This window comes from Chiloscyllium plagiosum, unplaced genomic scaffold (assembly GCF_037043375.1).
Source record: "Chiloscyllium plagiosum isolate Xiang-an unplaced genomic scaffold, Cpla_swu_hap1 HiC_scaffold_11, whole genome shotgun sequence".
Taxonomy (NCBI): Eukaryota; Metazoa; Chordata; class Chondrichthyes; order Orectolobiformes; family Hemiscylliidae; genus Chiloscyllium; species Chiloscyllium plagiosum.
This window is the reverse complement of record NW_028270149.1, coordinates 55303220-55317136: the sequence shown is the minus strand read 5'-3', so window position 1 is coordinate 55317136 and position 13917 is coordinate 55303220. Positions and strand designations below refer to the sequence as shown.

Below are 13917 nucleotides of genomic sequence, written 5' to 3'. Positions count from 1 at the left end.
CTAACTATACAAAGTAATGTAACAAATAGAGGTAAATGGGTTTGACATATTCATCATTGCTGAGTCATGGTTGCAAGGTGCTCAACTTTGAACAAATTAAACTGACAAAGATAGCATGGAAAATAATTTTGTAGAATACTTTCATGACAGCTTTTTACAATAATATATTGTAGAACCAACTGGGGAAAAACCTTAAATTACATCTGGTATTAAACATTAATGCAGGGTTAATTAGTGTTCTTATAGTGAAAGATCTTTAGGGAGTTATATTAAAATTAGCTTACATATTAAGTTTAAGAAAGATATATGAATCCCAAACAATCCTCTTAAAGGTATGAACGTTTAGTAAATGTAAGCTTATTAAGGTTGATTAACTGAATAGACCAAAATCTATGATGATAACTAAAGAGCAGGAAATGTTTGAAGAAATTATGCAAAATTTTTAATGAAAGTATATTTTGATAAAGTCACAGACATGGTGAGAAAAATCAATCTGTAGTTTACTAAAATGTTATGGAACAAGCATGTAATATTGCAAAAAGTTGATGAAAGCATGTGAAAGGTTAGAGTTAATAGGAAACTTCTTCACTCAAAAAGTTGTGAAGCTTTGGAATTGTCTGTCATGAATGCTCCATTGATGAGTATGTTAAGGCTGAGAAGAATACAATCAGGGCTGATCATCTGCCTCAATTCCACTTTCCCACCCTCTCAATATTTCATATGGTTCCCTGGAAGATCAAAAATCTAAAGACTGGTGGAGTAGACGCGGTGGGCTCTATGGTCCAATCTTGCTCCTTTTTTTAGTGTTCACATGTCAAGTACAAGTCTTGAGTGACAGTAATTGCTACTGTGAGTGTGATGGAGGTGTGGTGCATTAAACATTATGAGAAGGTGGCATTGTGGGTATGAGATGTCCAAAGAAGATGCATTCATTGACACTGACTATCCTGAGTAGTCATGATTTGGAGATGCTGGTGTTGGACTGGGGTGTACAAGATTAATAATCATACAACATCAGGTTATAGTCCGACAGGTTTAATTGGAAGCACTAGCTTTCTGAGCACTGCTCCTTCATCAGGTGGTTGATTCCAAACTCTAACATTTGATCTTTCTGACCGTCTACTCTGGTTTCCTTCTGAGAGTAGTCCTTAAGAATGTCCTGGTCTCACTGAGACCATAATATTTTTCCACCTGTCTGAATTTTTTTCACCTAACTCTGCTGCTTCGGTCCTATAGGGAATTAAGGATTTAGCGCCTAAGGTGTAGGAACTGTCACCAAGTTCATTCAGCTGAGGTGTGTAGATGAATTTATGTTCCACCCTCTCCATTTAAACAGGTGTAAATTATGGTGCCTGGGCCAAAAGATTGAGGCACAAGATTTTTGTTTTCATAAACCCAGAGGAAGAAGCTGATTTCAAATGGTCTGGGGAGTTTATAAGTTGAACCAAGGGTTATAGTGAAAGGATGAAGCCATGAAGCGAAATATTAATGACAACGAAAGTACACAAAACAATTCTAATGCAATCTTGTCATTTGAAATATTCATTTTTGATGTGTTTAGTTGTTTAAATCTTATTAGGAACTGTAGTTGCTGGGAACAATAAAAAAATGTAGATTTGAGAACTTGGGAAATGTTGCATGTTAAAAGAAAGACTCTCCTTAAGTAGATTACATTAAGCATTGGGGAAGACTGTTTATCAGGTAGGATGGTTTATGATTGCTTCAACAGTCCAGAAATGACCTTCATCACCTCTTATTGTTAATTTTAGTTTGCATTTGATAAAACAGAATAAAAATAAATAAAAGCAATTTATTGAGGTATGTGTACAAGTTATCACTCAATAAACTCTGAAAAACAAGTCATAATGCATCTCAACAACAAATGTAACTGGGCATTTGCTTCAGCAGGTAAAAGCTAATAAAGCAGATGCAGGAAATCTGAAATACAAACAAAAAGTACTGGAGACAATCAGCATGTCTGGCAGCATCTATGGAGAAAGAGACAGAGTTAATTTTTCAAGTCCGACAGAGGGAGATAAGAATTTATCAACATTGCTTCTAATTTCCATCCTCCTCTCACCTTCACCTGGGTTCCACTGCTGACACTTCCCTTCGCTTCCTTGACTTCACCATTTCCATTTCAGGAGATAAGACTGTTCATTTAATATGCAGTACAACCCCACCAACTCCCATAGCACTTTGACTACACCTACTCGCATCTTGCTTCCTGCAAGGATTTTCATTGCATTCTCCGAGTTCCTCTGTCCTCCTCACATCTGTTCTGATGATTCCACCTTCCCCTGGGCTGCCTCCTGCATAACCTCCTCTTTGCTCACAGAGGATTCCCTCTCCCAGTGTGCTTGACAGGCAATCAGCCATGTCCAATTCATCTCTAACACTTTTGCCTTCACCCATTATCCTTCGTCTCAGAACAACAAGATATCCCCTTGTCCATATTTCTCTGCATTCAAAGGATCATCATCTGCCATTTCTGTGACATCCAAAAAGACACCACCATCAAATGTACCATCCCGTCCCCTCCGCTGTCAGTGTTCCACAGGGATCAATCCCTGTCTGACACCTAGTTCCACTCTTCCATTACACCCATTTCCTCACTCCCACACAGCACCTCCCAATGCAATCGTAGAAGGTTGAACTCTTGCCTATTCACCTCCTCCCTCCTCACTATCCAAGACCCAAAACACACCTTCCAGATGAAGCAATAGTTTACTTGTACTTTCAATTATGTCTTCTGTATTCACTGCTCACAATGCAATCTCCTTTATATTATCAAGATGAAGACTGGTGACTGCTTTGTGGAACATCTCTATCCTGGGTATCAGAATGACTCTGACCTTCCAGTTACTTGCCAATTCAATGAACCAACTTGCTCCCATGTGAACATATCCACCTTGGGACAGCTACAGCTTTTCAATGAAGCTCAGCACGAGCTGGAAGATCAGCACTTCATTTTCTGCTTAGGCAATTTACAGATTCAATATCAATTTGCATAATTTCAATGCATGACCTGTATCATCTAATTTTCTTGTTTCTCCCATGCTGTAGTAGCCATGTCTTGTTTGTATCATGTTGACTTTGCTCTCTATGGAGTGGACCCATGTTCTCCATTTTCACCTTCAAATCCACCGGTTTTACATTTATTTTCTCCCTTACCATCATTAGCACTGTCTTTGTCATTTGCTTGGGACACCCTCACCATCTTTTCCACTTGCACTTCCTCTCCCTCTATTAGCAGCAAAAGAATCACCACTTTCCAGCCCATTTTAGTTCTGTAAAAGGGTTATATCAGACTTGAAACAAAAACAGAAATTGCTGGAAAAGCTTAGCAGGTCTGGCAGGAACTGTGGAGAGAAATCACAGTTAACATTTCAGGTCCAGTGATCTTTTCACGGAACTCCCATATCAGACTTGAAACTGTTTTAAAATTAGTTTATGGGATATGGGTGTTACTGGCTAGGCCAGTATTTATTGTAGTCTCTAATTGCCCAGGGAGCAGTTAAGAAAGAACCACTTTGCTGTCAGTCTGGAGTTATATGTAGGGAAGACCAGGTAATGATGATAGATTTCCTTCTCTTAAGAACTGTCTCTCTCCACAGATGTTGCCAAATCTGCTGAGTTTCTCCAGCACTTTCTGTTCTTATATGTTCAGCAGATTTTATTCCACACAAACTTAAAACACTGAGGTCAGGCCAGGAACAGAATGGATTATTGTTTCTTTGATACATCAGTGCCTAATACAGCAGGAGTGACTCATTCATGTCAGACATGCAGAAATCTTGCACCAATTTCAATGAATAAAAGAACATCCATTGTTCTCTACTGTGCCATTGATCAAAATGACAGTAATAATATTACTGACATAAAAATCTGATTGAAATCGATGACATAATTTAAAATGACAGCTACTTGACTTATGCAACTTCGTCCAAAAATATTGAGGATAAAAAGAGTCATGAATCAATTTGAGTAGTCACATAATTATTTTAAAATATGTGCCCTGTATGTTTATTTCTGTCTTCTTTGAGTTGATTTATGTAAGTGGAAGATCATTCCGATGTAGAATATTGTGGATATACACTGCCATATGAGAACCTTTGGTGTTGGCAACTTGAAATGAAAGATGACGTCTTATGAAGCACCACATACTTTTCAATACTACCCTGAAGGAGATGACGAATTCATGAAATACATTACTCTCCTTACATCATGGATATTTGTTGCTGTGTCCACATCGCTGACTTTGTCAAAGTTGCTGAACCAGGTCAAGTACATTTCTCATGTACCTAAAGGCAAAGGATAATAATTTCAGATGTCATGCAGAAAAAGTAGTTTTTTTAAAAACATGATGGCCTTGGTGTGTTGGGATAGATAGGGTATTCAAATAGATTTGAGCTTTGTAACTACAATTTTACAATGTGAACTGAGCCAGATGATTTGTTACTTGCAGGTGAAAATATGCATTTTTGATTCATATAAATACAACTGTAGAACCCAAACCACAGTTATGAATGCAGTCATGAAAACTAAGTTATAATATATAAATTTAGTATACACTAGTGATCAGTTCTGAATTCAACTTCTGATACTGTTGACTTTGACTTTTGGATGGATTTGGAGCCAATGTGATTAATATTTATAGCTGTGGAAGATTAAACAGAAAAGTATCTTGACTTTACAAAATCCTATTGGTAAAATCAGGTAAAAGTTGTCAGAACTATGAATGGTTAAAACAGTAAATGATAAACCAACTAATTTCTTTGATTAAAGATAATCAGTTTCTTTGGTTAAAGATAATCAGAATTAATGTGTATGATCCCAACAGTTAATTTGTAAACCCAGCTGCAAGACAAATGACTGATCTGTTTGCTTTATTTTTACAAAATGAACTGTATTTCCAAATTTTTACAGATCTCCTGTCATAATTAAGTCTTAATGTGTAACTCAATCAGCTTAAAGGAAACTGTGTATACAACTGCTTTGCTCCACCGAATAACCTTATTAAATTCCTGGCTGTGGTCTCACTAAGATTAAATCCAGATTAAATCTAGAAATCTAATTTATCTGATCACAGTACCCATTCATCTATATTATAGCTTCAAAAGATTAAATTTCACTGTCAAACAAGGAAGGGAGACAATATACTAATTTAAAATCATGGCTGTGCTCCAGGGCACAGGAGAAGAAAACTCAACCTGCAAAATTGGCACACTGAGAGCAGGATTACTCTAAAATGTGCAGCCAACCATAATCCAATGCACAGCACTCACTGTCCTCTGATAAATCCACAGCAACAATAATAACCAGTTGTATTTTTAAAATATTTTAATAGGAAAAATTGCCAAGGCACTTCATGGAAATGTAATCAGATAACAGAATCTGATTGACCAATACCTTTTGCCTATCATTTACTACATTCCGCAATGTGCTCCACTCTTTAATGGTGCTTTGGCCTGCAGCACCAATCAGAGATTCAAATAACAAAAACTCACATCATAAGTTCCGTTTCTTTTTAAAGACGTGGGTAAAATTCATTTCAGTTTGTCAAGGATGTCATTAAGATCTTACATTTTTTTAGTTGATTTGTTAGCCCTGTCCTGACCTTTTATAGGGGTCTGGATTGGGTGGTCAGGCTTGTGGATTTTGGGAAGGAGGTAGAATTGGACGGTGGCCCAACATTTCAACTCCCCCTCTCACTCTGCCAAAGACATGCAGGTCCTGGGCCTCCTCCACCACTGCTTCCTCACACCCTCATCTTCCGCCTCGGAACACTTCAACCCCAGGGCATCAATGTGGACTTCACCAGTTTCCTCATTTCCCCTCCGCCCCACCTTACCCCAGTTCCAACCTTCCAGCTCAGCACCGCCCTCATGACCTGTCCTACCTGCCTATCTTTCTTTCCACCTATCCACTCCACCCTCCTCTCTGACTTATCACCTCCATCCCCACCCCCATTCACCTATTGTACTCAATGGTACTTTCTCCTCACCCCCACCCCTCTCTCATTTATCTCTCCACCCTGCAGACTCCCTGCCTCTATTCCTGATGAAGGGCTTTTGCCTGAAACGTCGATTTTCCTGCTCCTTGGATGCTGCCTGACCTGCTGTGCTTTTCCAGTACCACTCTAATCTAGACTCAGGTTTCCAGCATCTGCAGTCCTTGTTTTTACCACCCTGACCTTTTATAACCAGATTTTTCTTTCATGTATTTACTCCATTACGCTGAGCTTCATCTTGTGTGTCCAACATGTTGATGTGATGTGGCCAGTGGGTGGGTGATGAGAGTTGGCATGCTTTCTGTTTTTGTGTGTTAGTCAGCCATGGGTGAATAGCTCCACTGAATATGAGATTATAAGAAATAAGAACAGGAATAGGCTATTCAGCCCATCAAGCCAGTCCCACCATTCTGCAAGATCATGACTGATCTGCCAGAGGCTTCAACTTCCTTTCCTTGCCAGCTCAGCATAGCCATCAACCCCTTCATATTTCAAAAACCTATGTACATCTGTATTTTCCTCAAAAACTCGATGATTCCTCTTTTAGAACTTTCAATGATCTAGCCTCCACAACTCTTGGAGGTACAAGATTCCAGATATTCATTACCCTCTGGGAGAAAATAAATACCTTTGCATCTCAGAATTTAAGAAGTGTCCCCTTATTCTGTGACTATGTCCCCTGGTTTGTATTCCCCCACTAATGTAAATATCAACATCTAACCTGATTGGCCCGTTCAGAATCTTCGATGTTTTAATAATATCACCCCTCATTCTTTTAAACTCTCATGAATAAAGGCCTAAAATATTTAGCTGTTCTAGGTAAGTCAATTCCTTCATCCTGCTTTATGGATACATCAGAAACATTGAAACCTAAGGGAGTAAAGCCCCAACATAAAACTTGGAGCAAAGTGCTCAAGTAAACTGTCTGAACATGTACCTTTTTCATCATCCCCTGCAACCAAGCTGGTGCCAAACATTATGCTTTTCAATCTTTGGGCTCAGCCGGGGAGGTTAAGAGGGTGACCCTGAATCTTGGACATCACAGGTCTCCATACATTTTGCCCAGGTTTGTGCCCTGGCGAGGACACTCCAGTTTTACTGTAGAGTGTTAACAAAATACAAGGATAACAGTTGCACACGATAAGCACATGTCAATTGGCACAGAGAACAGGTGCTCTGGGGTGTCCCTAATAGTTGAAGGGAACATCACATCTTACTGGTCAGCCACTCAAGTCAGGAAGCACCCAACGGTAAGGTGCTCATCCACCAATCTGCTTCATTGGTTGCTTGAGGCTTCGATTCTCTACACAACAAAATCCACTGCAACAAGCAAAGAAATAAAACAAACCAAAAGAAAGAAGATCTTTGATTGACAAGTTTGAGTGTCAGGAGCTTTTGCATGGACTGATAGACAACCTGCAGCTGGGTGATAATACATGAAAGGCAACTATGATCAATAGGGAATGTGATGGCTGAATACTGTTATTGCATTGCTACAAAAGACTAGACTTGCTGAGATTAGGTCACTGAAGGAAAAACATTCCATGATTATCTCGCAGACGCAGGGTTTAAATCAAATACATGATCAAGGTATTGCCTCCATTGTAAGGAATTTACTGTTCTCAGTGATAAAACCCACCACAAATAGTCCAAAATGTGTTCTCTTCCACTTCTTTTCAACTCAAACAGTGCCTGTGAACCTCCTGAGTACATGTGCTTCAATGCTATGTTTCATTATAGAGGTGAAATACCAATTCTCTCAGGAGGTGGACTCTGCTATCAGGAAAATTCCTGAATCAGAAATTCTTCATTTACAAGGATATTTTAAAACAAGATTTGGTGTGGACCCTGAAGCAGTCTGTGAAAAATAAATGTAAACAGACAAACTACTGGGAACCTTTCAACTACCACAACTTTGAGTAACTCACAATTTCTTTCAGAACAAAACATGTTACATAGAACCCTGGAGATAACCAAGATCAGAGCATTGGCCCCAGCTGAAACTGATCACCAACCAATATGATTTGCTAAACTGCATTCTCAATGTACACAGTTACCACAGTGCCAACTGCAATAAAGATCACACCCTGGTGTCAACTGGGGTGGCAATGCAACTCTTGAAGCTTTTTATTCAAAGCAGAAAGGCTATCCTTTGATTAACATCAGCCACACTGGATATCCAGGTAATAAGCAATTGTTCTGTCACTAAGTTCAATACACACTGTCTGGCATTCTCACACTGAATGCAGAAGTTAATGTAATTCTAAAATACTGCACTACTTAACATATGGGAAGCAGAAACTGCTAACTGGTTTGAAACAAACCTCACTGTGATGGAACTTGCCACATGAGGAAAGTGGTATGCGCTCGTTAATTACAAAGAACGATCCATGCAAAGAGACTTCTAGCAGTTGCGAGAAGAAAATTCCAATAGATTAGATTACTTACAGTGTGGAAACTGGCCCTTCGGCCCAACATGTCTACACTGACCCTCTGAAAAGCAACCCACCCCCCTACATTTACTCCTTCACCTAACACTATGGGCAATTTAGCACGACCAATTCACCTAATCTGCACATTTTTGGACTGTGGGAGGAAACCAGAGAACCCAGAGGGAACCCACGCAGACACTGGGAGAATGTGCAAACTCCACACAGACAGTTGCCTGAGGCAGGAATTGAACCCGGGTCTCTGGCACTGGGAGGCAGCAGTGCTAACAACAGTGCCACCATGCCGGCCTGAATAGACTGGGTAGTATGCCAATGGCTACTGGTTACAACTCTGCCAGAATATCCACAGCTCCTTCTTCCCAGAGAATATCAGGAACATATATAAAAGGATTAAAAAGACATAGTTCCATCAGGAAAGTAATCAGCCACATTGAAAACAAAGGCAGCAGAAGACTTCACTGCTGTAATAAATGATTGGAGAGATGAGTGGAACACAATCATGAGCTATATTCTAGGTAAAACACTGTCACTGTGAAACAGATAAACTGTTGAAAGCCTGTGAATGATTGCAGAGCTGGATATTGAACATACAGTAAAGGAGTTTAGCAAAGTTATGGATTCACTTGTCATGGACAAAAATCAAGGTGATGATGCTATATTACTGAAACCAGACAAGCATGGAAACTGGCACTCCTTCACCATCTGCATGAATTCCTCTATCTCTGATAGAAGAATGGGCAGTACCTCAGGATATTCATGATGCAAAGATTATTAAGGCACCTCATTGCTCAAGTATTTTGGGGAAAAAACTGGCCTGTGTTGCAATTGTCAGGGTTTATATATCAGCAAAAATTGAGGCTGGTGAATTATGCACCTTCTTAGCCTGCTGTCATCCTCTGAGCAAATGAAATACGGAAAGCCATGCCAGAGTGGGGCTCTGAACCATTCCAAGTGATTAATAATACAAAGTTGACCATCACATCTCACATAATCTTTATCAGAAGGCTGCCACAGAATTTGTACTTGTATTAATGTATTATATAACTTCATTAAACTGGTGATTAAGCCTTCAATTTAATGATTTAAATCTTCCCATTTGTGATTACTGCCCAAAAACCTAGCACTAATTGTGGTGGAAACTCAGTGCCCTTTAATTCTCAAATACTCATACTTCTCTTGTGTAATATACGCAATAGTTATTGTTGACACAATTTACACAGCAACAGGATATGACAAAGAGACACGACCTCTTCACTTGTTTTTCCACACTGACCACATCAAGCAGCCTGACCAGTTTCAGTTCAGCTGAATTGTTTGCATGCTTCCATAGCCAAGAGAAATAGTAGGTAAAATAGAACTGTGGATGCTGGAATTCTGAAACAAAGATATTGCTGAAGAAACTGAACAGGTCAGGCAGCATCTGTGAAGAGAAGGCAGAGTTAGCTTTTGAGCCCAGTTCTTCAGAACTGGAGTTCTGTAGAAGGGTAATTGGACTTGAAAAGTTAAGTCTGCTTTCTCTCTGCTGATCCTGCCGAGTTTCTCCAGCATTCTCTGTTTTTTGTCTGTGGTATAATGGGATAGTATCATCTTAACAAAATGCAAGTATAAATATCCTTTAAACTTATCTTTCAGCAGCGGCATTTTAATTGACTGGGATGATAATGAAAAAGGCCCTGAAGAAGGGCTTATGCCCGAAACGTCGATTCTCCTGTTCCCTGGATGCTGCCTGACCTGCTGCGCTTTTCCAGCAACACATTTCCAGCTCTGAAATCCAGCATCTGCAGACCTCACTTTCTCATCCCTGATAATGAAAGATGGCTTGTGCTATTTAATTTACTTATTGAATTATTTGCCTGATTTGAAATGTGAATTAAGTGGTTAGAACTGGATTTTTTTCAAAATTGCAGCCTACACGGTTTTAGAGCCGCAGTATCTTCATTGCCATTGGTGTAAATATAAATAGATAAGACTGTAAAGAAAACACTCTCCAGTGATCTGTGCTGATGGAAAATACATCATCAGATTTAAATTTGATCCATAGAATTAACAAATGGGCAATGTTTATTACCAGCACTAATGCATTTGCTGATCTCAACCATGTTCACACAGGAGATAATAGAATTGCCCTCAGTATCCTTTGAACAAGTTAGTGAGAGTCTTTGTTTTTGATCACTATTTAGCAACTCACTGAAAACTCCATCTGCAAGTGTTAGCTAAACAGTGGGTCGAGGTTCTTTTTTATCCTCTAAGGTTCTAGCTTGTACCCTTTTGGGACTATTGTCTCTTGCACATTCCCATGGTCAAATGTCTTTAACGACCTTACTATTTACATTCATATGTAAAGCAGGGCTATTTGGAAAAACTCATATAGGTTTCTGGTACTCGTGGAATTGTATTCTAACTGACTCAAACCCTTCTGGAGAGTTGGGAAGAAAATTAGATGGTAAAAATAAAAGGTTAGATATCTTTATTTTGTATTAGAAATTGGAACCTGTATAAAATACAAACATTGAGCAAAATTGCTGGAGCTAGGCCAATGTACAATGATTAAGAAATAAAATGCAGCCTTGTCACTTTAAGTCCCACTTGTCAATGACTTTATTCCTCTCTAAGTTGATCAACCTATTCTAATAAATGCTGTGTAAAAATCATCCTTATTTTTAAATCCCTCAGTAGTCTAACCCCATCCTAACTCTGAAATCTTCCCAAATCCTAGACCATCACGTTGTACCCTCCCCACAAGGTATTTCGTTCCTTTGATTTTAATCTTTTCTAAGTCTCCATTCCCTTCTCCTACCCACGGTGATTGAGGCTGTTTTCTTTCAAAAACTCTTCACCATTCCATTCTTTCCTTTAAAAACCTAACTCTGGCAGAGATTGATAAATTCTTGATCTTGTAAGGAATTAACGGCTATGGGGAGAGTGGAGGTAAGGGGAGTTGAAATGCCCATCAGCCATGATTAAGTGGCGGAGTGGACTTGATGGGCTGAATGGCCTTACTTCCACTCCTATGTCTTATGGTCTTTCACCAAGCTGTTGCCTCCTTCCCCAATCTCTATAAAGGTTGGTTTGGAATTCATTTTCCTCATGCTTTATTCTCACATCTGAAGTGCCAAATTATTATTTGGTTAAAGTTGTTAATGACAATACAAGTTGTTGAAATTTTTCCTGTTGACACTTGCCTTGACCTCAAATTATACAGAGCAATGTAACCCAAGCATCTTTTAAATCTGAAATACGGTATGCCTGCACTTACCATTTGGTGTATTGGTTGTGCAATAACTGACAGTACCAATTGCTGCACAGGACACTGGTAATTCACCTTCAGTCCCTCTCTCTGCACCAGGGTTTTGGGTCTTTATTGTTTCCCAGCGGGTGACGCAGCGCGTTGGGGAAATTCTGGGTTTTGCCGCACAACAGAGCTGAAGAACCTTCTTTCTCACATCTTTTTGCCAATAGGAATAAATCAGCGGATTCAGCAGAGAGTTACACAGACTAAGGAGCCAGAGGTAGTCTTCAATGGTTGTATATAATTGGCACTTGGTGCAACACGCTTGCACAGAAGTTGCAATGAAGAAGGGCGTCCATGCAACCATAAAGCACCCAACAAGTATCCCTATGATCCTGACAGCTTTGACATCTCGGATGTGACAGCGAGGTGGTGGAGCAGGGCTGGAGACTGCACTGATTCGCTCACTTTCAAGGATTTGCCGTGTGTGGGAGTATGCTATTTTGAGGATTACGCTGTAGAAATAGACGAAGATTAAGGAAGCAGGAAGAAAACAAGAACAAAATACAATTATAATATACTTCGGATTGATGATCGAGAACAGGGTACAGGTCCCGTTGTACTCTTTAGGCTGTAGCTGCCTAATGATCACTGGAAGGAACCCAATTATAAGTGCTACAGTCCAGAGGCACACAATGATTAATGCCACCATTTTATCAAGCATCAGTCGGCAGTATTGTAAAGGTAGTTTTATAGCGAGAAAACGATCAAAAGCAACCGACACCATTGTTAATATAGAGGCAGCAGAGGGCGAGATTATAAGTGAAATCCGTAACATGCACAACTCTCTACTGGCGGTGAAATCCTGTCTAGTGAGCACTATGACAGCCGTTCCAAAGCAGGTAAATCCGACCAGCATATCTGCAACTGCCAGGTTCAACACAAAGCACAAGCTGGCAGACCTGTTCTTCAGAATCATCAGGACCAGCACCACCACCACGACAGCATTGGAAACTATGATCAGCAATGAAAGCACTGTCACAATACTGCCAAAGTGATTAACATCCATCGTGGAGACGTTCAATAAACAGAATCTGGAAAATAAAACTGAAGTGCTGTCTACCACATTTGGTACGGTCGACGAAATAGAACCAGGAAGATAGCTGAAGCAACTATTATTTTAGAAATTATAAGGACCAGCTTGCTGTAGGTATAGCATAACAATCAAACGGAGAGCACTGTCGAAGGTAACTTTTAAAGGTTAGCTTTCTTTCCTGATTCATTGATAGCTGTGTTTGTGTCATAATGAAGAGCAAAGTCTTGTTGATACGCAGCAACAAGACTTCACCACCTCTGCTTTTCATATGTTGCTAACCAACAAAGCAGTATATGTGCTAAGATGAATCCCTTCATTTATCATGTCAATTATGATTGCATATGGAGTCTAATATTGAGGGATTTTCAGTTTTATCTTTTGTCATTTATTGCCCAGTTTGCTAGATAGGGAACATTAAGCATTTCTGATTATAACTCGTAAGCAACTTCCAGCAAGATGCTTCTAAACCATTATATGCTTTCCGCTATCCTTCTAACGCAGTAAAAATTACCTCATGGTGAGTTTATTTAAGATTATCTTTATTGGTATAGTTAATCACCTCTCACAGAAATGAAACATTGTGACCTTGTATTGAGAAATGGAGGTGAAAGATTAAGGTCCATTTTGAATAATATCAGTATTGACAAGAATAGGAGAGAAATGAGATAAGTCAGGAAGTGAGAGAGGATTTGAGAATAGAATCATAAAAACAGCAACCCATTTGCTATTAAAGCAGAGCGCAACATTTCTGTTAGCTATGGCTTTCTTTTAACTTGTACTTTACAAATTTCTACTTCACCCCCACCCTTTAATAGATATGTTTTAATTAATCTGTATAGGATTTTAGGGGACATTGCTGAAGGAGGCTTGAACACAGGCCTCCTGGTCCAGAGAGAGGAATATCATGACCGCATAACAAGAGCCCCATACATCCTTGCTGTCAAACTTCACTGCAACCTCTCATCCACAAGAAGTAGACGGTGCAATGAATTTAAAAGCTGTAGGCAGAAAGAAGAGTATTAAACATTTTTGGATTAAGAAAATATGGTGAAGAGGGTCATTCACCACAGTAGAATGACAGAATATTACACAGCAGGTGAAGGCTATTTGGTTTAACAAGTTTGTACCA

General features: G+C 39.5%; 1 protein-coding gene across 1 annotated transcript; it reads right to left on the bottom strand.

Moving 5' to 3' along the window:
- Window positions 1-1786: 1786 nt before the first annotated feature.
- LOC122557203 (glucose-dependent insulinotropic receptor) lies at window positions 1787-12745 on the bottom strand. Its single transcript, XM_043704639.2, has 2 exons — window positions 11720-12745; window positions 1787-4304 (listed from the first exon to the last, which is right to left on the bottom strand). Exons 1-2 carry the CDS (start codon window positions 12669-12671, stop codon window positions 4297-4299), a joined length of 960 nt encoding a protein of 319 aa, XP_043560574.2. The 5' UTR covers window positions 12672-12745; the 3' UTR covers window positions 1787-4296.
- Between the last annotated feature and the right edge of the window lie 1172 nt (window positions 12746-13917).